General features: G+C 42.8%; 1 protein-coding gene across 2 annotated transcripts; it reads right to left on the reverse strand.

The window, feature by feature from the left end:
- Window positions 1–13,443: 13,443 nt before the first annotated feature.
- Window positions 13,444–22,919, reverse strand: LOC109702729 (3 beta-hydroxysteroid dehydrogenase/Delta 5-->4-isomerase-like). Of its 2 annotated transcripts, none has more exons than XM_074050651.1 (4): window positions 22,531–22,919; window positions 20,084–20,286; window positions 16,779–16,943; window positions 13,444–14,630 (listed from the first exon to the last, which is right to left on the reverse strand). In XM_074050651.1, the coding sequence occupies exons 2-4, from the start codon at window positions 20,226–20,228 to the stop codon at window positions 13,819–13,821; spliced, it is 1,122 nt and encodes a 373-aa protein (XP_073906752.1). In that variant the 5' UTR covers window positions 20,229–20,286; window positions 22,531–22,919; the 3' UTR covers window positions 13,444–13,818. The 2 variants fall into 2 exon arrangements, with proteins under 2 accessions (XP_073906752.1, XP_020043594.1); XM_020188005.2 differs by lacking the exon at window positions 22,531–22,919 and adding an exon at window positions 20,612–22,496.
- Between the last annotated feature and the right edge of the window lie 2,929 nt (window positions 22,920–25,848).

Raw genomic sequence — 25,848 nt, forward strand, 5'->3', positions numbered from 1 at the left:
CCTTCCAGTAGGGTAGGCTACACAGGTGAGGAAGCAGTGGCTATTTAGAGCACCAAGCAATAGAGCTGCACTCACTGTTAGCCCCAAGGTTGCCATAGGGCTGAAGCACAATGCACTCCCATCAGATTCTCAGAAATTCTGAACTAAGGTTCCTTTGTAATCACCCTGTCCTGACACGAAATTGTATGTAGCCTTGGCTCTGACCCTACAACATCATGTAGGAGGTAAAATAAAAGTGTAGGTGCTATGGGTAAGAAATAATACACACACACATCTATGTAAATGATATGTTTATGAAATACCAGCATAAGCCTTCTGGAGAAGACTGCACAGTCACATCAGCATCCTACCCTACCAGATCCCCTTCCTCACATCCACCAGGACGACACAGCCATACCTTGGGGAGATATTCCTTTGGGCTTAAACCTACTGATGTGCACACAGCAACCTTTCATGCTTTTATCTCCCCCACTTAGAATATCACGGTTTTGAATGCCTATTCCACTTCTCTAGCAAACGAATGTCTCTGCTCACTGCTGCATATTATGGGATCTACAGTGTACTCCAGGCCAGCAAGAATGATGTTGATCTGTCCATGTTCATGCAACATGTTCTGTTTTGGCTCCATGTGACACAGGAATACATTTTATACAGATTCGATTGAGACTGTTTGGTAAGCCAAAATGGGTCATAAGAATCTTCACAGGGGCCCTGCCTAGTACCTTTGAGGATGGACTACAGCAAGTCCTGCTGAATTTCCCCAGTCAGTCTGTTGACCCTTCCAAATAGCTAGCTCATTATTCAATCATGGTATGCAATGAATGCTATGGAAATACTAGGCTAGAGACCCAATTCTGTTAGATATGGCTACTTGCCCTGATACATCAGTTAAAGAGATTAAGACTTTCTCTTCTTTTTCTCTCTTTTTTATCACCATGTATTAATTGTACAAAGGAGTTGTATTGTAGTACTTTAATGTCTCTTCATAAAATTCACCCCCTAAATTACTCTTTATTTCCCCTCCTCTTTTTGAATGATTTTAAAACTCAATGTCCATTTATGATATGAATAAGTTAGCAAAAATAGGAATAAATAATGAACTTCGTTATTCTGGTAAGTACTATCATGAAAATATCTATGGCAAATACAATAGTTTATAGCAAAATATTTAATGTTTTTCCATCATAGTGAGACCAAGACACATATGCATGTATCATCCATTCTATTCAATGTTGGATTGAAATGCCTAGTTGTTGCAATAGGCAAGAAAAAGAAATCAGAGTGCATTAAACACACACACCCACTCTCTCTCTCTCTCTCTCTCTCTCTCTCTCTCTCTCTCACACACACACACACACACACACACACACACAGAGAGAGAGAGAGAGAGAGGGGTGAAGGATAGAGAAAAGAGGTTTATTAACCCAGTTGGCCTGAGAAGAAGAAGAGGAGGAAGCATTTCAGTGAGTTTTGTGAATACAGACATGAGATTAGGTTTTAGTAGAGTAAGTTTTGGGGTAGAAGGCCAGAGGTATGCATAAATGCATAATTACACAATCCAGGCAAAGGTTCTGTGGGTCATTATAACAGGATTGGGCAAATGAGGCCATGTCATAATAAAATCATTGTTGCAAGGAGGTATGTTTGAATCTTGCCACAATGTGTTTGCCCATCACGCCTCTCATTTTTGGAATGCAAGGTTGTTACTGGATGGGTGGTCCAAGGAGAACCTAGTCCATAAGACCTCAGTTCCTTGTGTCTCCTGGACAGAGACATGAATTGCAGAGTATGGCAAAACTTTCTTGATAGAAAAGGAAAAAATAGGTATCATGAAAGAAAAAGTGGTGAGCCCTGGCCAGCTGACAGAGAAGCTCCAATCCCAACTCAAGGGCAATTTATATGTTGTAAGGGCAAATAGCAGGAAAGTCTGGGTGGTCTTTGCAGGAGGGGCTAGGGAATTAACAGTTTTGACAAGGTCCTGTTACTATTCTACCCATGTGCTAATGTTGATCCCAAGTCTTTATTTGCATGTATAAGAGGAGACCAATATTCATAAGGCTTTATCTGAGAGGTCATGTTGAGGACAGATTTCCCTTATTGGGGCATGTGACATTTTCAGGTCTGAACCAGCCAGGAGGCTCCCTTGTCTTTTGCTGCATTTATGTATTCAAAGGAATTTATGACTAAAAAGGAATTTACAACTGAGGTGATATATAGGGTGGTACTGGGGAATGTGGGGAGATTTCAACATTGGTGACCTTTTCCTGAAGAAGATGGAGTCCTATTTGTGTGGGCACTCCACATGACTTTACTGATGCAAAATTGAGCTCTGACAGAGAAATCTTGTCAATTTACTGTCATAGCTTTCCTTCATGGGTCTTAGACATGCTGATAACTGTAGAGGTTAATTAAGAAGAGAACATGGAAACGGCAAAGGAAAGATTCATTGGACTCACCCCACGAAGACAGAGAATTTTTAAGGGATCATTGAAAAATAGTGTGGATAAAGAAAATGTTAAATCAGAATCCTGGAGACTAGGAAAGTCTGAAACAAAGGGGCTTATTGAGTCATTCCTTACTGTTGCTAGCCAGAAAAGGACAGGGCTGGGTCCTGGAAAATTTCCACACCTATCAGCAGCTGAACCAAGAACCACTTAGAAAATTCTGTATGACATTAAGAATATTTGCATTAACTTAGTTGAGAAAAGTGCTAGAATCTACCAAGCAGACATGATTTGGGGTTAGGAGGATAACTATAGTAAGTAACTATTGCTTTTATAATTCTTACCAGATCTGGGTCACAGGGTCAAGGCCAGAGGTTCTTGGTCTCATCAGAGAAAGGATCCAAAAACAGACAAAGAGGAAGCTATATCCATAGCAATTTTACTAATGCAAACCAAAGTGAAAGTAAAGTACACGTCCATTCTCATGCAGGCAGAGCAGGCAGGCTCAGAAATGAGCGGCTGCCCCAAGGATCCCAGCACTTGAAGCTTTTATTGGGGTCTCCATGCATGGGAATGGTCATTCCTGTAGTTCTGGGTTATGTGTAATTCTCTCCTAAAGACAATGAAATGTGTAAACATGTCAGTAGGTGAGTTCATGGCCTTGGAGAATACTATTGGGCTCTCATTTTCTGTGTGCTGTTGGAGTTGAGTTAAAAAGACCTTGCTATATGTCACAAGTTGCTCTTTTAAAGTCAGTGGATTAGGATGGGATTCTTTATCAACATCCAAGCTACCATTCCCAGCCTTCAGGTCTCCTAACTCCTTGCCTAACACCTGTGGCAGATGGTTTGTGTTGAAGGCAGAATACCATGAGCCCTCGAAATTGTCCTCTTTGGCTTCTGAGTCAGAAGGAATGTACTGAAATCCTGAGGAATGTGGAGAAAATTTTTGGTCCTTGCCTTTAGCTGAATAGCTTCCTTTTTATCTTATTCCTTTCTTCCACTGATTTTTCTGAATTTAAGACAACTCAGCATTTTATTCTATGATCAAAAACATTGGCATGAGTAAAAAAGGATAGTCACAGGATTCCACAGGAAGATGAAAACTTAGATGTTCTAAGAAATGGAATGAATACAGTGGGCATTGATGGGGTTAAACATAGATTTTAATACATCACTAGACAGGAGTGAATGAAAGTGACCCTCTGCTGTTACCATGGAAAGGCTCCAAACAAGTGTGCTGCTTTTATTTTATCTCTGTTGGGAGAAGTTGGAAAAGTCAGAGGATACAGATTTCAAGGAGCAATCTACCTGAAACCACCTGGGACCATAAGTAGAGGAATCAAGATAAAATTGCAGGGTGCACTGGCACTTACATGGAATCTCCACATACATGTTGAGGCAAAGACATGAGGATCACAAGTTTGAAGTCAGCTGGGGCAATACAGCAAGACAGAAAAGGGGAGATTGACTAAGGGTCAGGTTCCCTAGACTCAAACACCTGCTGGGGACCAAAAGCCTTTTGCAGAAATGAGGGTAAAAGGGTTTGGGAAGGTGTAGAGAACTTCCTGGTACTAAGACATAAAACTCTAAGGGTTGACAGGATTGTGAAATTTAACTGGCTATCTTCTAACCACGATTCTCCTTATTTCTGCCTCCTGGGCAGCTAGGATTAAGGCATGAGCCACCACTCCTGGCAGCACAGGCTTTATTTAAAGAATCTGTGCTACCTCCATGTACCTAAAGTTTGATGAGAAGGGATACTTGTATAGCTGTCAATACTCCCCTACCAAGTGCTGGAAAAACCAAAACATGTTGCTGAAGTCATAAGGCAGACTTCAGGAAAAGTGAAGGTGCTTAGAATGAAGATAAACATTAATAGGACAGTTATCTTTCAACATGCTTCTTGTAAGGTGGTTGCCTCTCTTTCACCATCTTATGTTATTGGGATAAACATTGCATTTAGTAGGGGAATTTCACTCTACCAGGTATTCTAAAACAGAAGTCATGTAAACACACCATTGGAGCAATACCAGTTGCACATGCTGAATGGAAGCCAGTAAGATTGCTGGGGCTATTGGAGTATAGAGTAAATGCTGGGGTGCTGGTAGGGAGAAGCTCTCTAGGCAATAGGCCCTTTGTGGAAAAAGATTCTGGAGCTTTTGGCAAAAATGCATGAGTGCCTCCCTGTGAAAATTCCTATGACTGTGGATTAGAGAATTTCCACTGCAAGGCCATTTACTTCCTGAAGATCACTAACCTAAAGAAAAAGCAGCCAGAGACATATTTCCACATGTGACATTTATTTGGGAATAACACAGTAGTGCAATGATCATAGGTGGGCAAACTCTGGGTGTCTTCAAAGAAGTTGAAGGAGGAAAAAATCTTGATAAAAATAAGGATTGACTCCAATGTTTTGAAAGAACCATCTATGACCAGAACAATCGATGTTGACATAGTGTGAAGTGGAAAGAGACTTGCTGGGAAATGCAGCAGAAACACTTCTGTTCTAACAGAAGTGTTTTTTGATGTCAGGCTGCACTCACCTTTCTGCAAGCTAGGCTTCTTTCAAAGACTATTATCATGGTAGAAGGCAAGCTTACACAAGTACTTCCATTATGACCTCCCACCAGTCACCACTCAGTTGTGAGATCCAGTTTCTGGTGCATTGATCAACAAATTGGGCAAAATGCACACAAGTAGCAAGCAAAGCATAGATTACTGGAAGTGGAATATGCTTCCACCGACAGGAGCAGACCTTAGCTAAGAAGCCGAATGCCTCACCCCCAGTATGTGTTGTACTTTTTGGCCTAAGTTGGAGCTGAATGGGGGGGTGCTAAAAGTGGGCTTGCAAAGGATGTTCCTCTTACGATTGACAGAAGGATGATGTACAGCTTATTTTTGACTGTGCATGTTCTTACCCATAATGCATTCTGCCACAAGTACATGCATCTGATGCAATCCATATGCATCTTTAACTAGGGAGGTGTCTCAACAGATCATCTGAGGACAGGTTTGCCAGTCCTCAGTGCACACTCCAGTTCCTGGACTTTCTTCCTGTGCAAACATCCTCCCTTATCAAGATGCGGCTACCTCTAAGCTGACCACAAAAAGGAGCTTCCAAGGACATTCCCAATCAGAGGCTTTTGGAACCTGGGGTGATGTCCTCAGTGAGACTGGGGTGTATCTTAAGGCAGGAGTTGGATTAATACCCATTTACTCCTTCTTGGCCAACTGATATTTCCCTATCCTACTGCCTCATGATTGTGTACGGCATTGTGCAGTTGTCCCATAGCATCCTGCAGGCTTTGAAAACAGGCCAGCCACATCTTCATCTCACTGGAGAGGAAACAGGAAAGTGACAGAGATGACTCACGTAGCTCTCATGACAAAACTGAAGTGACAACTCAGGATATTCATCCCTACTTGTGGAAAGACTTGCCTGTGAAACAAGAGAAGCCTCTCTTCTGTGTTTATCACCCTCTCCCCTCTCACATCCCCCTCATCTGCAGAGGGCCTGCCTGTGTCCGTTCCTACAAGGCCCCCATCCCACAGGATGTGTTTGCCACCCTCTCACCTCCCACATCTCCCTTACCTGCACCTTCTTTTGTTGATATCCCATGAGGGCCTGTCTGTGTCCACTTCTGCAAGGCCCCAGTTGCACAGGGTGGGGCTGAGACAGTTAGTATGCCTTTGAGACTGCCCTCTGCCCTCTTTCCTCATGTCCTCTCAATTCCAGGGTCTTTCGTCTTTAACTCATGTGTTGGTGGGCACCTTCCTGGCCTTGTGCTTTGAAACTCCCCAGAAAGCTAGGCCTCCACTACTTCCATCTTATCTGAAGGAAAGCAAATATTAGGTCACCATTCTGTTAGGACATAGTTTGGTATTTAGGCAATTAGGGTAGTGGCCAAAGAGCGGCTGGGACATGCCAGAGAGCAGTAACAGCCTTAGGAGCAGGGAAATGAGGCCAACATAAGGAGGGGCAGGAGGGAGTGGCCTTGAAACAAAGAAACAAAGAGCTCCATGCCCTAGATAGGGGCTGTCCCCTACAACTATCAGGAAACTTTGGAAGTCCACCCTATCACAAAAGCTACATAAATATCCTGAGCTGGTAGCCTGCCATAGCATGGACTGCGTCCTTCTAGCCCTTAGCACATGGGAATCTCTACTTTCCCTCCCCTCCCCTCCCCTCCCATCCCCTCCCCTCCCTTCCCCTCTCCTCCCTTCCTCTCCCTCCCCTCCCCTCCCCTCGTCTCCCCTCCCAATAAAACTCTGTTGCTGAGACTATTGAAGAACCCAAGTAACTCCCCTATTCTTGCAACAATTTCAGAGTCCAAGTGCGATTTTCTTAGAAGATAATCATACTTGATCATCTGTAAAGCACTTTCTAGGATCTTGGGTATTCTGACCCTTTCGTTACGAGCTGTCTTTCTTTCTTCTCTCTTTCTACAGGTATGTACTCTGTGCTCCTCTGGACAAGGGAAGGACCATACTTGTCAGTACTGGGTCCCCATGCTGCCCTCCAATAGTCTACAGGCTATTGAGTCACATAACAAGTTAATGGTCACCCACACTGGACTGTGAGTGGTGCCTGGCAAAGGGAAGCTTCAGAGTACCCTGAAGCAAGAGGAGGTGGCCTCAGATCACGTGCTCAGGGACTGGGATGCATTGCAGACAGAAACATTTGTGACTGTAACTTGGTGTGGGGTAAGGGAAGATGTCTGTCTTACGTTGTTATGTAATCTCAACTACGTGAGCTTTCCCTCCCCATTCTGTATATCTGCTTCCCCAGGAGTCCTGCTGCCCTCTCCTCTTTTTTTCCTCAGGCATGCTGGCCTCTTGTAGCGCAGCAGAGTGGAGAGATTGTGCTTCCAGTCCAGGTATACCACTAAGGGTGTGGGTGGTCTTGGGCAAGTCACTTCACTGTTCAGGCCTCAGTTTTCTCTTTGACTAACTCACAGCTATAAGCTGGAGAAAAGGAGTGATTTATAGGCAAGACTGGCTGGCACCTAAGTGTAATGAGGAATCTCACAAAGACCATTAAAGCCAAGCCCTGAACTCTGAGTATCAACACTGTTTCCCTCTGGTGAGGCCACCCTGAATTACTACAGTATTTCACAGACTCCTGCTGGTGCAGGAGGAAGTGAGTTGTGGGCCCCTGAAAAAGACGTTCCTGCATTCACGGTCAATATTCAAGTCAGGATGACAGCAGGACAGCAACATCTGGGCCCACACCTGGATCCCCAGCACCCATGCTGGCAGAAGGGCTGACTTTGCTGATGCCATTCTTGGGTCCTGAGGATATACTGCCCTTGTCATTGATGGGAGTTTCAGGGTGTCTGGGTAGGTTTGGGACTGTTCAAGTTTAAAATTGACCCAGTTGTAAACTCTGTCCTTGGGACAGAGTGAACAATCCATTTTGTGTCATACTCTCTTCACTCTTCAGAATGTACCTCTTTCATGTCTCAGAACCCTTGGGGGCATTTCGAGCTATGAAAAAAGTGATAGAAATTCCCAGAGTTTTCCCCAAGTCCTCGGATGTTGTGCAAAGCCCTTGCCTCCAGAGGGATTCAGTTGGTCTCACTGTGAGTGACCTAGAGTTGGAGAGTTTGTGAGGGTTTCCATTTTTTTTCTTTTCTAAAGATAATTTCTGCATGTTTTAAAAAAATTTTATTTTATTCATATGTGCATACAATGTTTGGGTCATTTCTCCCCTCTTCTCCCACTCCCTCCCTTACCACCCTCCTACCCCCTTGCTACCTGGCAGAAACTATTTTGCCTTTATCTCTAATTTTGTTGTAGAGAGAGTATAAGCAATAATAGGAAGGACCAAGGGTTTTTGCTAGTTGAGATAAGGATAGCTATATAGGGAGTTGACTCGCATTGATTTCCTGTGCATGTGTGTTACCTTTTAGGTTAATTCTTCTTGAACTAACCTTTTCTCTAGTTCCTGGTCCCCTTCTCCTATTGACCTCAGTCGCTTTAAAATATCTGCTTTAGTTTTTCTGCATTGAGGGCAACAAATGCTATCTAATTTTTGAGGTGTCTTACCTATCCTCATACCTCCCTTGTGTGCTCTCGCTTTATCATGTGCTCAAAGTCCAATCCCCTTGTGTTTGCCCTTGATCTAATGTCCACATATGTGGGAGAACATATGAGTTTTGGTCTTTTGGGCCAGGCTAACCTCACTCAGAATGATGTTCTCCAATTCCATCCCTTTACCAGCGAATGATAATATTTCGTTATCATTTCATGGCTGCATAAAATTCCATTGTGTATAGATACCACATTTTCTTAATCCATTCGTCAGTAGTGGGGCATCTTGGCTGTTTCCATAACTTGGCTATTGTGAATAGTGCTGCAATAAACATGGGTGTGCAGGTGCCTCTGGAGTAACCTGTGTCACAGTCTTCTGGGTATATCCCCAAGAGTGGTATTGCTGGATCAAATGGTAGATCAATGTTTAGCTTTTTAAGTAGCCTCCAAATTTTTTTCCAGAGTGGTTGTACTAGTTTATATTCCCACCAATAGTGTAAGAGGGTTCCTTTTTCCCTGCATCCTCGCCAACACCTGTTGTTGGTGGTGTTGCTGATGATGGCTATTCTAACAGGGGTGAGGTGGAATCTTAGTGTGATTTTGATTTGCCTTTCCTTTATTGCTAGAGGTGGTGGGCATTTTTTCTTGTGTTTTTTGACCATTTGAATTTCTTCTTTTGAGAAAGTTCTGTTTAGTTCACGTGCCCATTTCTTTATTGGTTCATTAATTTTGGGAGAATTTAGTTTTTTAGGTTCCCTATATATTCTGGTTATCAGTCCTTTGTCTGATGTATAGTTGGCAAATATTTTCTCCCACTCTGTAGGTGTTCTCTTCAGTTTAGAGACCATTTCTTTGGATGAACAGAAGCTTTTTAGTTTTGTGAGGTCCCATTTATCTATGCTATCTCTTAGTAGCTGTGCTGCTGGGGTTTCGTAGAGAAAGTTCTTGCCTATACCTATTAATTCCAGAGTATTTCCTACTCTTTCCTGTACCAACTTTAGAGTTTGGGGTCTGATATTAAGATCCTTGATCCATTTTGAGTTAATATTGGTATAGGGTGATATACATGGATCAAGTTTCAGTTTTTTGCAGACTGCTAACCAGTTTTCCCAGCAGTTTTTGTTGAAGAGGCTTGTCTTTTCTCCATCGTATATTTTTAGCTCCTTTGTCAAAGACAAGTTGGTTATAGTTGTTTGGCTTCATATCTGGATCCTCTATTTTGCTCCACTGGTTTTCATGTCTATTTTTGTGCCAGTACCATGCTGTTTTTATTGTATTGCTTTGTAATGTAGTTTGTAGTTGGGTATCGTGATACCTCCAGAGTTATTCTTTTTACTGAGTATTGCCTTGGCTATTTGTGGCCTCTTGTGTTTCCATATAAATTTAGCGGTAGATTTTTCAATCTCTTTAATGAATGTCATTGGAATTTTGATGGGAATTGCATTAAACATGTAGATTACTTTTGGGAGTATAGCCATTTTTACTATGTTGTTTCTACCAATGAGGGTTTCAGTTTTTAAAGAAGAAATTTTTATTTCTGTAGTATAAAAATTCAGTGGCCATAACATTGTTTCAGTATTTTACCTGATTTCCTTTCCCCTTAGAATCTTTGCAGCTGGTCTTTGCCTTCCTTGAAGTCTTGTGTTTTCCTTTTCGTGTTCTTTTTCCTCCCTCCGTCTCCCACTCCCTAACTCATTCTGTCCTCTAGATATAGTGTAAATAAATTCAGTTCCTACCACTTGATTTCGGCACAGCCTCTGTTTCCTGATTCTCATAATTTTGACTTAACTTGTTCAGATTCATTGACATCTTGAAGTCATGAATTCCTTCCTCCTTTCTCATTCAAAGTGTTCTCCTCATTAATATCCTTCACCAAGGGGAAGAATGAAGGCGATGGAGTGTCTCCCTGGAAAATCTAAGGTCCAGGTCCGGGGCCTCATGCCTTTCAGCCAGGAACACATTCCTCCCATTTCTACTTGTGGAATCCTGCCCATGTTTAACATTCAGCCCAAATGCAAGGGTCCACTGAACCCTATCTGAGAGGATACTCCCAAAATATTTACCATTCTCAGGACACTAGGGAAATCTCCCTGTGTACAGCACCTACTATTTCTTACATTTTGTCTCTCCAGTATACCACAAATAAGACCAGGAGCAGAGATGAAAAAGTGAAGTGTAGGGGCCTCGTTCCAGCAGGCAGATTTGTTTTTTTTAGTTTGTACATTTATTTTCCCATTCGATTATATTTATTTTAAAAATGACACCCTCTATCAACATGCAGAAAGTTTAAAATATGATAATGTATATTTGGGACCTATGATCAAAAAGGCACAGATGAACCACTGTTACTTCCCTGCCATTCTGTTAATTAATAAGATTTTGTACCAATGCATTTGGAGCACTGGCCTATTCACCCCTACTTGGCTCTGATTTTTGCTCTGTTACTTGAAGTTTAAAATTAGCATTCAGTATTTACATATTAATGGTTAATCATAAAATTGACACTCTATCCTGCCTGCCTTGACCAAGACATTATGCTGGCTGCTCCAAATGGGTCACTCTTGTCTTAATCATAGCTCTGTTTAGCACCTGCAGTAATTTTTCCCTAGTAATTTCTGCTCACCTGGTGTCCAGTCACTTCACTGTCCTTCGACGCTCTGCACACTCACCCTCTCCTCTGTACCACCTCTTAGGCTGTTCCCCATGCATGGACCCACCTTGCTCCACTCCCCAAGTCCACCTGTTCTCTGATACAGCTCCTTCAGCTGCTCTGTGCTTCTACATACTGCACATTAACCAGTGGCTGAGATCTTCTGTGCTTTCCCTTGTTCCTTTACCATACAACCGCAGAGTCCCCTAGGCAGAAGAAAGGGTAGGGAGAGTTGAAAGAGAGAAGGCAGGCTGTGTTGGTCTCTTTGAATCTTTACCAACATGGTGTGTCCCATGTGGTACACTGGACTTGTGTGTAGGAGCTGTGACTGCCTGGTGCAGGGTTAGTTTCTTATAAATGTTAAGGCAGAGTGGACTTCCTCGACCTGCTGGGTATAAGTGGCTGGCTTCAGAATGTGTCTTCTGTCTCTCTGTCCTAATGTGTTGGAGGTCAGATAAATACCTTCTGTTTTGCTTGAGGTATGGAAATTTGGCACGAGAGTCGCCACATTGGATTGGTATCTTAAGCCAAGTGCTCTTTCCAAACAAATGGCCTCCTATAAAGGTTACTGAATATGGAGTGAGAAAGAAGACAAAAGAAGTCTGGAAGCCAAGTGAGACTCTTGTGCTGTCTGTGATACCAACATATAGAGAGATAATGCTCAGGTACAGTGTCAGGGAGCTTCCTCCAGCTCATACTGCAATCCCTGTACCTGCTACTGTTTGCCTCTGTCCCTTTGGACCTGACAGACTTTTCCAGTGTTCGTTCTTTAACTGTTTAATGACTACATCAGCATTTAGTCCCCAATCCTGACTTTTAAAAAAAAATTTTATTAGGACATGTTTGTTTTACAGGGGGAATTCATAGCGACATTCTGATTAGGCTTATATTGTACTTTAGTTACATCTCCCCTATCGTCTCTCCCCCTCAACTCCCTCCCTGTCCCACTTAAAGCAATTGCAAGAGGTTTCTTTCTTCTATTTCATGTAGGTATATGAAGTCCATCAACCATACATCCTCACTTTAATCTTCTTCATTCACTATCCTGCCTCCCACTAGTACCTCCCTTGACACATTGTACCTATTTTACAGTCCTGGCTTTCATTCTTAGTACTTAAGTTGATGTTTAAAGGGGCTTCTCAATGTATCCCCACTGTGGGTATACTCTACTTTGGTCCATTCAACCCTGTCCATTGCTCTCCTTACTCCTTTACCTTCCACCCTCCATTATTCAACATATCCTTATATCTTCTCCCTTCGTAATGTTTTAAGATATTATTGATGCTCTATCATTTTCTTTTCCTTTCCCTCTTTCCCCAATCCTGTCTTGACCATCCTCCTCTCATCAGGGCAATTGAGAAAGGTGAGAGAGGAAGATGGAGGGAAAAGAAAGACACTAAGAAGACAGGAGAATAAAGGAAAAGAACATGAAATGTCATAGTTAAACCCATTAACATGTAAATTAATGTGCATTAATAATTATGGTGAGAATAGAAAAGAAGTAGAGAGATGAGACATAAGAGAGAAGGAAGAAGGTAGAAGAAGAGGAGAGAAGCAATTAAATCTGGAATTGAAGATAGAGATTTCTAGATTTCAGGCTGAGTAGAGATAAAATTTAGGGAGGAATCAGACCTGTCACATTTACTTTCCCAGCTAGTCTTCATGGGCTATTGTGTGAATTCAATTGCTAAAACACAAGCTTATGAATGACCAGAATGTCTAACACATTCATGTCCCCGTGTTTTCTAGAACCTTAAAGACTACTGACATCAGCGGTAAAGGCTGGCAGCATCTTTGCTGCTCCGTCTACTGGCTTGGACCATACATTAAGGAACCGAGGACTCTCAGGTGTCCCTCAGAATTCTCCTAGTTCTAGAGGGCATCCTGTGCAGGACTGGGCAGGACAGGTAAGGAAGGAAGTTGGAGTCTGCCAGGAAAGAGCACCCCGCTTTCACACTGACAAACCAGTGCAGGCCGCAGGATTCTGTGGGAAGATGAGGCTTTCACATCAGTCTCCCTAGTGGGTCAGCCATGCTATGTCACCAGTCAGTGAGGTGGAGAGCAAGATTCCTCATCCATGATGTGAGAACAGGAATCCCTGCCTTCCTGTGATCTGGTGGGGATGATATGGGTGGTCTATGTCAGTCTTGTAGTGCACACCTGAAGCTGGGTAGGTTGGAGCCAGTCTCATGTTCCCCTCTTGGACCTACCACCACTGTGTCCCCCCCATGTGGTTTTTGTGACCTGGAGTTGGCCATACCTGGATATGGATGGGAAAACAGGAAAGTATATTAACAAAGAACGCTTCTCCAGATTAGGCATTAAAACATTTATTGCTGTTCTCTTAGAACTCTGTGCAGAAGAGGGAAGAGAAGTGCTTTAGCCATTGAAAAGGGAAATGCAATCAAGAACCAAAGTTTTAAGTGACAAGAAGCCCTGGGTTGCTCTGAACCACCTCCTAAGAGGTGGGTACAGCAGCTGAAGCACAATTGTTCCTCTGTCCTTGGGTGGTGGTAGGTACAGGAAGCTTTTGGTAGGGCTCATGATTGGGAAGTCTTCTGGTAGATCATGAGGACAATAAGTAAGCCATTGTGCCAAAGGAGAAGTAGGTGTAGGGCTTGTGTGTCTGTCCCTTTCTGGAGGTAGCTAGCTGGAGGAGAGGGACAAATGTGGTCTGGTCACCTTCATATCATTGAGTCTTTGTCTTTAGAGACCCCTTGTGCTGCTCCAGTAATGTACCAACCCACTCTATGGTTTTCTGCTTGGCTTCCTCCCAGCTAAAGCGTGGCTCATACCCCAGGTCTCGCTGAGCTTTCTTATAGGAGAAGATGTACACACTATTTGACAATGTCAGTAAGTGGCGGGTAAAGGGGGGTCGATATTTGTAAATTGGGCTCAGCAGGAAGCTCACTGTTTCCAGCAGGAAGGCCAGCCAGTACATCAGAAACAGAGGGGGGTTTGGACTGGAATCAAGGCAGAGGCCCCAATCCTTGCACAGGTTATAATTTAAGGTATTATAGCTTTGATGAGGAGTATCATCTGAGATGTAGTAGAACTGTCCTCGGATGCTTGGTGCTTTCTTGGGGTCCCGCAGGCTCCTGGAGGCCAGAATGTGAGCCCAGGCCACGTTGCCCACATAGACTGGGTTGACCATAGAGAACCAACCTGTCTTCTCTATGATGCCATTGTTCTTGAGGGCCTTATTCACAGTGCTAGTAAGGAATTTGCTTTCTTCCCCATAGATGAACATGGACCTTAAGGCACAAGTATACAAGATGCCCCCATTTTTTAGAGTGCACCCGTTGGCTGCCAGCACTGCCTTCTCAGCCAGCTTTTTGCTGTATGGGTATGGATCAGACCATGTACTTTCATGATGCTCTTCCTCGTGGCCATCCTGGATGACCTCCTTGTAGGAGTTGGGCCCTGCTACGTCCACTGTGCTAGTGTAGATGAGGGTGGGCACACTAGCTTGGACACAGGCTTCCAACAGGAGCTGGGTACCTGCCAATGGGATGCACACTATCAGTGTCAGAATATTAGCCAGAGGGTCCACCATGGTCCAGATACATGTTCATTTCCATCCCCCATTCAATGGGGGAATTATTATTGATCTGAGTGCATTCTTCCCTGTCCTGACTGAGATGTACCACATTACAGTCTAGGAGTAATGCAAAAAAGACTGATATTTGCTTTCTAGAAGCCAAGAATTTCTAATCTTTAGGGCTTCCTAGTCTTGTGTATTTCTGCATGTGTGTGTGTGTGTGTGTGTGTGTGTGTGTGTGTGAATGTGTATTGTGATTTTGCACATGTACTTTGATTTGGGGAAAGAATGTAGATTTTAGTATGCATTTTTTCAATGTAGTTATTACAAGTATTATTTGTCATGCATATTATTTCATTAAAGATAGGTCATTTATTTAAAAAAAATAATCTTTCTGGCCATACTTTCAAGGAAATTTGGGGAACTCATATTACACAAACTCATACACAATTGTACATTGGCAATGCTTATTTTAAATGCTTATTATTGTGCTTTCATTTTTCTGATTTAGTGAGGATCAATGAAACCTTTTGCATAAGACTATTCTTTGTGTCACTATAATGTTGGAGACCCAGCCTCTGTTTCTGATTGTGTGTTCTCTATGAAGCTATTCCTGGTGGTTCTTTATCTGCTTCCATTTACCCAGTCATGAACAGTAAGGGTGATAAGAACTTCTAGTTTGCATCCCAGAGCGCTGCACTGTTCTGTTCTATTGAGTCAGGTGAAGAACTAAAAAGTAGAATGTTCTTTCTAAAAAGTAGAATGTTTTTAGTAGAACTAAAAAGAACATTATAGGGAAAACCTATAATGTTGGAGTTCAGAACCTCTCTGGAGCAGTGTAGACCTGTAGGTCAGGGAGGAAATGTAGAACACCTCTTAGGGAGGAATATCCTAGGCAAAGGACAGTTTATTTATTTGTTCAGTTATTTTTATGTATTTGACCATTTAAAGGCCATTTAAAATTTGATTTTCTGGAAACCCATTTTGATTATTTTGTTTTAAGGCAAATATAGTGGCCAAGAAATATTGGACTTATTTTCAGCAGGGCGGAGATGACCATCATTAACCTGTGACAATGTTTTAGTGAAACAATTTCTCCCACACTGTTCCTTTTATCTCATATTATCTCTTGTTGAGAAATACAGCAGGTAGACCTTCCACGGCATGAATGAAAAATGAGGTTCTTAAGCCACTGTCCTGCAGTGTGAGAAGGTGTGAGAAATGTGTTGAAGTTGAAGCTAGAAAGACTTTTTACTGAGATGCTGCTAGAGACCCACAAGCAATTGGTTGCTTTAAAAAAGGAATCTCTGAGTCACTAAATTGGAGGTCAACACAGGCCTGGGGAAGCAGAGGTGCTTGAGAGAAGGGCCTTGGAGGTCAGAATGATGATGTTGCATGGCAAACTACTTTGAGCTAAGTGTATCTATATTTAAATTACACTGCATATGTGCAATACAGAAAGTACCACCAAGCATTAGGGATGAGGAACTGAGGGCTGATGACTTAGGGCAGCTGGCTGGAACCAGCTCCTCAAGACTAGACCCAGTGGTAAACAGATAGTATCCTGGTCAATGGGGAGGCAATTCCTGTGGGAAGGCAAGTGCTGGATGATTCTTCCTGCAGGCCTCTGTGGAGCAGCTTTGCTAGGCCTCTGGAGAGGATTCCTTCCTTCAGGTGAGCAGGAAGGCTCTAGATATTCTATCAGCCCTGAGGCAGTTGCTAAAATCATGCTGAAGAGGCTCCTGCAGTTTCTGGTCTGACCAAGGGGGTGAACGGACATTAAGGATTTAGTGTCAGAGTCTAGTCAACTTTGGGATGGAGAAGCAAGAGAAAGAGATTTTTTGGAAGTTGGAGTGACACAGGTGTGAGTTTAAATCCTGACTCTCTCATTGAGTCCCTGTGAGGCCTTGGGCATGTACCTTGTCCTTTCTCAGCTCTGATTTCCTCATCTATAACACTGAAACAGCCCTGTATTGTGTCAGCTAGGACTGGAGACCAAGGCCCTGAGGACAGCAGGTGCTCCATGGTGGGGTTCCTTTTCTCCTCTTCATCCTGTTTTTCCATCCTCTATCTTATCAGTTGCTCCCTTTCTTCCCCAGGTACTCTACCTTTCAGGTTGACATCCATGATGATCTTTCTAGGAATGATGCCTGAGACATCAATGACAGAGGCAGTGTGGATGACAACTGAGACTCCCTGACAGGCTCTCTTCAGGCACTGAACATCCAGAATGTCTCCTTCCAGCACTGTCACCTTGGCCTTTGTCTGCAGCTCTGTGAGAACACAAGGCAGACATTGTGAAAATTTATGGATAGATTGAGAACATTCCTCATACAGGTGACAGATATCTAGTTCTTCAAGGACCACCATAGTAGGTAGAAGGACCAAGCAAACAAAGGCACAGAAATCAGAATGTGTAGCATTTTTTTCACAAGAACAAGAAACCATTTCTACTCCATCCCATTTCAGAAAAATAAATCTAAGCAGTGAGTTCTGCTACATGCCTGGAACATAAAAGTCACTACAGAGAGTCATGGGATGTTCATCAAATTCATTAAGGACAGGGGGAAGGTGTGGAAAGTTGGCTGTAAAAGCGTGGAATTAGAATTAGTCCTGTAGGGAATGAGCAATCACATCTGGATCTGGATTTGAAGAGAACAAGAGGCAGAGCTGTGGCATAGGGGACTATCAGTGATGTCAGGATATTAATTGTACATGTGTTGGGGTTGTTAGAGAAAGCAGGGTAAGCCTGAGAGTTATGAGCCTGTCTGTGCTAGGGTTCTGGGAAGGCCCCAGAACCCTGAAGTGGGAGCAGAGGAGGGCAGCACACAGCCTTCCCCAACAGGTCATGGTATTTACTGGATCTGTACTGAGCACAACAGGAGGAGCTAACTTCAGCCCTTAATGGACATTGCTTGGGTTGACTAGAAATAGAGTGGAGTCATTGATGGGGAATTTAGAATGGCTGCAAGGATGGATTTATCTGAACATCTCTTCTCAGATATCAGTTATCCTCAAAACCAGACATCAGTGCTTCAAATGAGTCAGCTGCAACGTACTTCCTATCAGCCACTGGGCCCAGAGCGGTGGATACCATACAGATATTCAAGGTCTTCTGTCACCCACAGGGTGACACTGCCTATGTGGTCATTATCTCAATGAGCTAACAAAATCAGCATAGGGTTCATGCCATCTGCATCAGTACCCTACACTTGCTTATGCTTCATAGATTGCACACAGCTTTCAGAATTTGCTATTTCCTTTCTCAAGGACTCCATGACAAAGGAATTCGGATCACCTGTAAGGTTGAGGAAAGGGAGGTTTAGGGACAGGTGTATGAACACACTTCTGGTAGAGGCTCTATCATTCTCTGCCTGAAACCCTTGCTTACTTTCCTCTGCACTCCAAGGGCAGATCTGGTTGTTTGGAATCAACTTTTCTGAGACAGAGTAAGGATAAGTCAATTGAACTGAACTTGGCAATGAAGACAAAGAAGTGTGGGAGACAATCAGGGCTGGAGAAATCCCTCTCAGGCACAAGTAGAACAATCCTCTGCTGAGTGTTGTCTTCTCCGGGCCTTCCCCTTGTGAGGCAACTTCATGAAGGCCCTAAGAGCAGGATGGCAGGGAAAAAGCTGCTGCGATGCAGTTGGGTACTGGCCTGAGAGTGGATTTCTCTTATTGTGCACCTCAGCCTCTTCCTCCTTTTCTCTGCCTCTCCTTTGCTGCTGACCGCTTAGAGGATTTTTTTGTGACAAGGCAGGAAAGGTTCAGACTCTGAGCAAATTGGCTTTTATCCATAAGCTCTTGAGGAACCCAGCAGGGAGCACTCATGGTGGAGCCATAGCTCTTGCCTTGAACAAGACATGGGGAATTTGGCAAGTGTTTTGCACAAACATATCATGGAGTTGTTGTTAGGGTGTGAACTTCTTCAATAGAAGGCCCAGAGAGATGATACTAGAAAAACTAGTCGTTAAGCATACAGAGGCAAAAGGCCTTCTAGGCTCAACCCCACTTTGCCTTATCCACCTGTGAGTCCTTGTGCAACATCAGCAACATGTTTGCATATACTACTGAGATATTAGGATTACAATTAATATGGTTCATATGTTAATATTTGGTTATCAGAGATGCTATTGAAGAAGAGGGAGGAAACTGGGCATTGGAAGAGATCTGAGAGAAGCAGAGCAGAGGAAGGGTGTAGTCCTTGGATGCTATGGAGGAACTTCTGTGTAGGGAAGGGTCCTCTGGGCAGTGGAGCATACACCATGGTAGATATCCAATGCTCCTGTTCTGGAGATGAGGATCTCTGGACTGAGAGTCAGGTGTGGGACCAAGGAAGGGGTGCCAGTGATCAGCTTTAATCTGAGATCTGCACTCCATTGATTAGACGACTTTTGGCCAGTCACCTCCTTTTTCTGGATCTCAAAATCTTCACTGTCAGATGGGTCAGCCTTTTCTTCTACCATCATTATAGTTTTTCTTTTCTCCCTTCCTTTGTTCCTTTGTTCGTTCCTTCCTTCCTTCCTTCCTTCCTTCCTTCCTTCCTTCCTTCCCTCCCTCCCTCTCTCTTTCTTCTTTCTTTCTTAGGATCTGGGGATTAAGCAGGTGGGAAATGGACTTTCAGTCCTTTGTTATATTTTCACCAGTGGCAGTAATTTGGGAAAAGAATAACAGGTTGCTCCAGTAAATTCTATAGTCACATTTTTGTAGGGATGAATTGCACAGAGGAATGGTGGGAAAGATGTAGGAGTAATCGAGGGGAGACATTCTAGCTTTCACGTTGTCTGCTCTGCACTGTGCCTTGTGAATATGATCTACTACTACTACTACTCTCTCTCTCTCTCTCTCTCTCTCTCTCTCTCTTTCTCTCTCTCTCTCTCTCTCTCACACACACACACACACACATTCACCTTTCCCTTTTCCTTACAGACAGTTCCTTTTATTTCATCTTCACTGATGAGACTAAACGAACTCTTGCTTCCCACCCCAACTAAACCACAGCAAAGTAAAACAACCAAATATCCAGATACAGGGCAATCAGGAGGTACAGGGACCCACCGCTGAGCTCCAGCAGACACTGCCTAGCAATAGGCAAGTCCAAGTCTCAGCACATTAAAGAGCTGTAGACAAAGGGGAGAAGAATATGTGATTTCTACATAGGAAGGAAAGAGTCTTGGAGACCCAGTGGCTGTCTATGGCCACCCTCTGTAGGACAAAGATTAGACCAGAATCGAGTCTCCCATCAGCTGTGTTTTATCTTTTATACTGTGCTGTCCCTGATTCCTCCCGGTAAGTGTGGCCATAAGAGAAACCTTATAGTTCCAAGTGTCCTTTATTTCCTAGACAAAGACCCCTTCCCAGCATAGCATGGTTCAGAATGAACCACACACACAAGCCTCCAGTTTACTTACTAGCGAATTTGTCCTTGGTTTCCGGACTGAAGACTTTGTCCAAGGCCCTGACCTCCTGAAGTTCCTTCTCCTCCACCAACAAGTGGACAATTTTCTGGCCCAGAAACCCTCCCGCTCCTGTCACCAGGCAGCTCCACCCAGTCATGGCCAATGCAGGAATCAGAACACCGTGCGTGTTCAGCAGGTACACTGACAGGGAGACCCTGGAGAGGGGTGAACAGAGAATTCCAATGGGTACAGGTTAACTGGGATACCTTGTGATGACACTGAGTGAAAAGCCTACTGAAAACTATTTTTCCCACTAATCCCACAGTACAGATCAGTCTTGTGGACTAAAATGTGTGTGGATTTTTCCCCAGCAGCCAGCAAGGAATCAGTTCTATAGTTGACACAGATGGATGACCTCAACCCAAGTCATCCGTAACATTTTCTATCAGCAGACAATGTCAGATCCCACAAGGACAAGGCAGGGTCCCAAGAGTGCCACTCATAACTTTCATGCCAGACTCAATCACCAGGTTGTCTTACCTGAGCTCCTGAGTAACCAGTTGCTAATCAGAGATTCCAACAAACCACTCGTCAGGTTCAATTAACTAGAACTCAGAGAAATGTATGCTTATATTTTCTGGTCGATTATAATGGATATTTGAAATGATACAGATGAAGAGACACACAGGTGAACAAAGGTGGAAGGGAAAGGAGCCTTCTTTGCCTTTACTGGATGCACCAAGTTCTAGGAGGCTCTACCTGTTCAGGTGTCCAGAGCTCTTAGAACCCTGTTCTTTTTATACATCTGTAGAGACTTCTTGTGTAGGTAAATTGAAGCATGAACAATTGAATTGAAATGAGCCTCAAGTAAGGATGTTGGTCAAGTGCTAGCAGATTGGTTGGGGAAACCCAATAAGGCCTGTTTGTTGAGATTCCTAAGCATTCCTTCCTTGCAGGTATAGGGCAGGGTCCTCTGGAATGTGGAGGGTTTCTATTGTACTTTAGAAGAAGGATACTACAAAGGACACAAGTGAACAGATGCACAGGGTGAGGAAAGGAGGAAGAGGAATGAGCTTTGCTGGAGGTACCAACATCTAGGACACCAAAGGCCATGTGTTAAAAGTTTTGTCCCCAGCCTGTGGTGACATTTGAAGGTGGTGTAGTCTTTTGGAGCTGGGGCCTGGTGGAAGGAAGTATCATTTGAAGCACGCCCTTGAAAGGAATATTGAACTCTGCCTCTTCCTCTGTGTCTCTTGCACTTTCCAGTTGCCATGTTGTGAGCAGCTTTGCTTCACTTTGTGCTCTCTGCCATGAGAGAGCTCACCACAGGTCTAAAGTGATAGATCCACCAGCCATGGACTGAAATTTCTGAAACTACAAGCTAAATAAAGCATTTCCCCTTTAACGTTGTTTGTCTCAGGTATTTTGCAACAGCAATGGAAAGCTGACCAACTCAGTGGCTGTGAACTGCTTTGGGGAGAGATATGAGCCGTGAATTGTGGGTGAAAACCACATTATTTATAATGTAATTCCACAAATTACATCCTAATTTTGGAATAAAAATACCTTAATTCAAATGAATAAGATATCTTAAGTCAAGTGCAAAGTATTGGGAAAATTTCTTGTTTCCCACTGACTACTTAATAATAAGCCCAGTGATCATACTACACGAATATGTCTTTTAGGGGCAGTGACTGACTTCCCTTTGATTTCATCAAAAGCACAAGTATCCCACAAACAAAGAACTTCACTGCTTAGACTCTGGTGTAATTAAGCAATGTCTTGCTCTAATCAAATTTGTAAATTTTAATGTATTGTTTGGTTTTTCTAGATTTATGACAATTTATTCCTCATTCATTTATCCCCCCTCCAATTCTTTAATATTCAAACTTTTTGAACTTTGCAATGGACATTAGGCTCCATGATTGTGTTCATTTAGACTGTAGTCAGCAATACTAGATCACCTCTGTCCAGTCCACTCTTCTTCAAGTTGGGTAGGCTACATAGGTGAGGAAGCAGTGGCTGTTTAGACCACCAAGCAATAGAACTGCACTCACTGTTAGCACCAAGATTGCCATAGGGGCTGAAGCACAACCCACTCCCATCAGATTCTCAGAAATTCTGAACTAAGATTCCTCTGTAACCACCCCTGCCCTGACACTGGAAATTGTATGTAGCCTTGGTTCTGACCTTACAACATCATGTAGGAGGTAAAATAAAAGTGTAGGTGCTACGAGAGCAAAAAACAATATACACAGTCATGGCCAATGCAGAAAGCAGAACCCAGCAGGGAGCAAGTGTGATGATAGGGAGACTCTGCTGTGGGCTGAAAAGAGAGGTCAAATGACTACAAAGTCCCCCAAACTTCTTGTGTTCACTCTACTCCATTTTTTTTTTTTGCAAAAATCCATGTTCCCACTAGTCCCAAGAGTATCTGAAAGAAAATATAAAGCTCTCACCAGTTAAATTGATAGCAGGCAGTTGAAAAGGCTGGGTTCTAGTCCCTTCATTCCTCAAGGCAGAATGAAGCTTTATGTGCTGTGTGGCCTCAGATTCAGCCTCATCACCTTGAACTCTTGCTACATGATTATTCACTCTTTCTCCATGATCCCTGCTCCCCAAAGGTTGGATGCCATTCAATTATTTGTCAGTCACACCTCTTATCTAAATACGCTTGTTCTTTTCCTTGGCAAGGGAAGATAAACCAGCTTTAAGGCCACAGTGTGATAATGACTCTTGGTGTATCAACAAGACCTTGCTCAGTTTGTACAAACTATGCTTTGTGAAATTAAACTAGAAAGTTATTAATCCCTAGTGCAATGTGAAATTGATCTTTTGCAGTAAATACATCTCAATGGAAATCCACTTTAGCCCATTGTCTTTGTTCTCTTAGTGTCCTTTGAGATGCTGCTACCATCTTGCAAAAATCTAGAAATTAGCAATAGTGGCAGCTTCAATCAGGAAGTTATATGTGGGGAGACATAAGCATGAGTTATATGTGTGTTTTCAGTGTATTTCAAGTCTCAATTTTTGTTCCTCCCAAAGAGTTCTAGATTCCTAGATGAAGAGCATCATTTAAAGAAAGCCAGCTAGTAATAACTATCTAGTTATATATGTTACAAGATTGCTTTCAGGCCAGGTGCTGGAGACTTGTGCCTGTAATCCTAGTTATTCAGGAGGCAGAGATCAGGAGGATTGAGGTTTGAAGCCAGCCCAGGCAAATAGTTTGAGACACCCTATCTTGAAAAAACACAACACAAAAATAGGGCTGGTGGAGTGGCTCAAGGTGTAGGCTAGGTTAATATGTGGTGAAGGGATGATGAGAGCTTGTTGTAGTTCTATGGAACTCAACATGAAGACGATCAAGGACTTTGTTTAGTGTCAGAATTGGAGGACACAGAGTTATGTAGCATTGATGCAAGTGATATGTTGAACTAACAATTATAATAGATCATGCCCCCCTGTGGCAGAAGCCTTTCATGTACATTTGCTTTGTAGCACCAAAGTGCCTTTCTGTTTACTTCAAAGCCTTGAGCCATAACTGATTGGGGCCTCAGAATTCATTTTAATTGAATGTTCTTTGATGACCTAATGTAGCAAAGACTTTAAATTTATCTGTCCTTGGCCTTCAATCTGTCCCTAGCCTTCAATCATCTGAAAGTCCTCAAGAATGATGGCCTGCATTTTCCATAATAGGGTTTTTTCAGCCTTTAGGTTTATAATATTTCTTTCCTTCTTATGGGGGTATTCATTTCATCCTCACTGTCTCTATTCAGCCATCAAAGAATGTGTATCGGATGGGCTGCAGGTGTGCTCACTGGTAAAGTGCTTGCCTAGCATTCATGATGACCTTGGTTTGATCCCCAGTATTACAAATAAAGGGTCTGTTGGGCTATGGTGAGGGAGGAGATGACTGGAAAAAAAGGTGCAGGACTGGGACTCCATGATACCATAGCCCAACTCTATGGTTTCTCTTATAACTGTAGTATAAGTGGACCCTGGGATTTCATGTCAACCCTAATCAGAAGGATTATAGGCCTGATTTTTTTATGACTCTTGGAATTTTGAGTGGAAAAAGAATCTCTGGCTCTGCACTCAACAGTGCACCCCCACCACCACCAAGGAACACCCAGATCTCTAGAGATAAAGGGAGTTCTGGATTGTGGACCAGGGAACCCACAATTCACAAAGAGAAATATGGGGAGAATGCTATATGATGGTGGAACTCCAGATGGCAGAGATGTGGCTATAAGCCAAAAAGCAAAAAGAACTGTGGGCAACCCTCTCCAGCTATGAAGAGGCTTGAGATAAAAGCATGGCTCTGCCAAGATTTTGATTTTGGGCCTTTTAGCCTCCAGAAATGTGAAAAATAAATACCTATGTTTTAAGCTCAAATAAACAAAAAAACCCCAACCAACCAACCAACCAAACCATTCATAGGTGGTTGATTTTGTAGCAAGACCTGTTCTAAGATCTAAAGAATGCTGAGGTGAAGGAGAAGGCCTTATAATACATCCTTTGCCCCTGATGAGCTAACACTCTGGTATGAAAAAGAGGAAGAGCTAACTTCAATATGAGCCACTAGGTGCTGAATCAGGGAGCCAGAGCTATCAGCCCTTGGGCCTGGGTCAGGATTGGGATTGCATTTACAGATACAGTGTTGTGTAGGTTTGTGAGTCAAATTCTTCTCCACTCCTCATCTTCATCCTCAACTTTTCTTTCTTTCTCCCTCCTTTCAATTGTTGTTGTTTTTTTGCAGTGCTAGGGATTGAACTCATGGCCTCGTGTTTGTGCTGTACCACTTGAACCAGTTATTTGTGTTTTGTTTGTTTTTCACATAGGTTCTCCCCTGGGCTGGCTGCAGACCCTGATCCACCTACCTCCAACTCCCAAGTAGCAGGGATCACAGGCCTGTACAACCACGCCCAGCCCCCAAATATGTTTTCAAAGCATATTCTACATAAAGCTAATTTTACTTTTCTTAGATAACTTTATTGACATAATTTACGTATCGCAAGGTTCACTTACTTAAGATGTAAAATTAAAAGGTTTTCAGTATATTCACAGAGTTGTAAAACTATTACCACAATATAATTTTAGAGTATTTCTTACCCCACAAAGAAACCCCACACCCATTTCCAGTTGTTACCATTTCTCCACTTGTCTCCTAAACCTTGGCAACCACTAACCCTCTTTCTGTCTCTATAGCTTTGCCTGTTTGGATATTTCACGTAAGTGGATATATTATCATATTTGATCTTTTTTTTACTGGCTTTTTTCATTCAGCATAATGTTCTAAGGTTTACCTAGGTTGTAGCATGTTTCAGTATTTACTTCCTTTTATTGTAAATAGTTTACAAGCTAGAGAAAAGTACAAAAAAGAAAAGTAAAAAATTCATACCCAGAGACAGTCATTGTTAACATGTTGGCATGCTTCTTTCTTGCCTTTGTGTGTGTGTGATTTTGTGTGCTTTCATGTGCACATGTACCCATGTTTGTGTGTGTTGCATTGAGATAAGGACAGACATAGTTTTGTATCCTGCTTTTGGCACTCATGCATACTTAAATCTAGGTTCTCATGTCATTGATATTCTTTGAAAACACTATGCCCAGATGACATTCCATCATACAAATATACTATAAATAACAATTTCCTGGTTTTTAGATGACTTCTCTGTTTTTATTATTAAACTTTTATAAGTAATCTTGAATTCAACCCCACAAGATATCAAAAAAGAGCAAATAAAAACAATAATGTATAATGGTTTTATGTCAAT

Source organism: Castor canadensis, chromosome 12, assembly GCF_047511655.1.
Source record: "Castor canadensis chromosome 12, mCasCan1.hap1v2, whole genome shotgun sequence".
Lineage (NCBI taxonomy): Eukaryota > Metazoa > Chordata > Mammalia > Rodentia > Castoridae > Castor > Castor canadensis.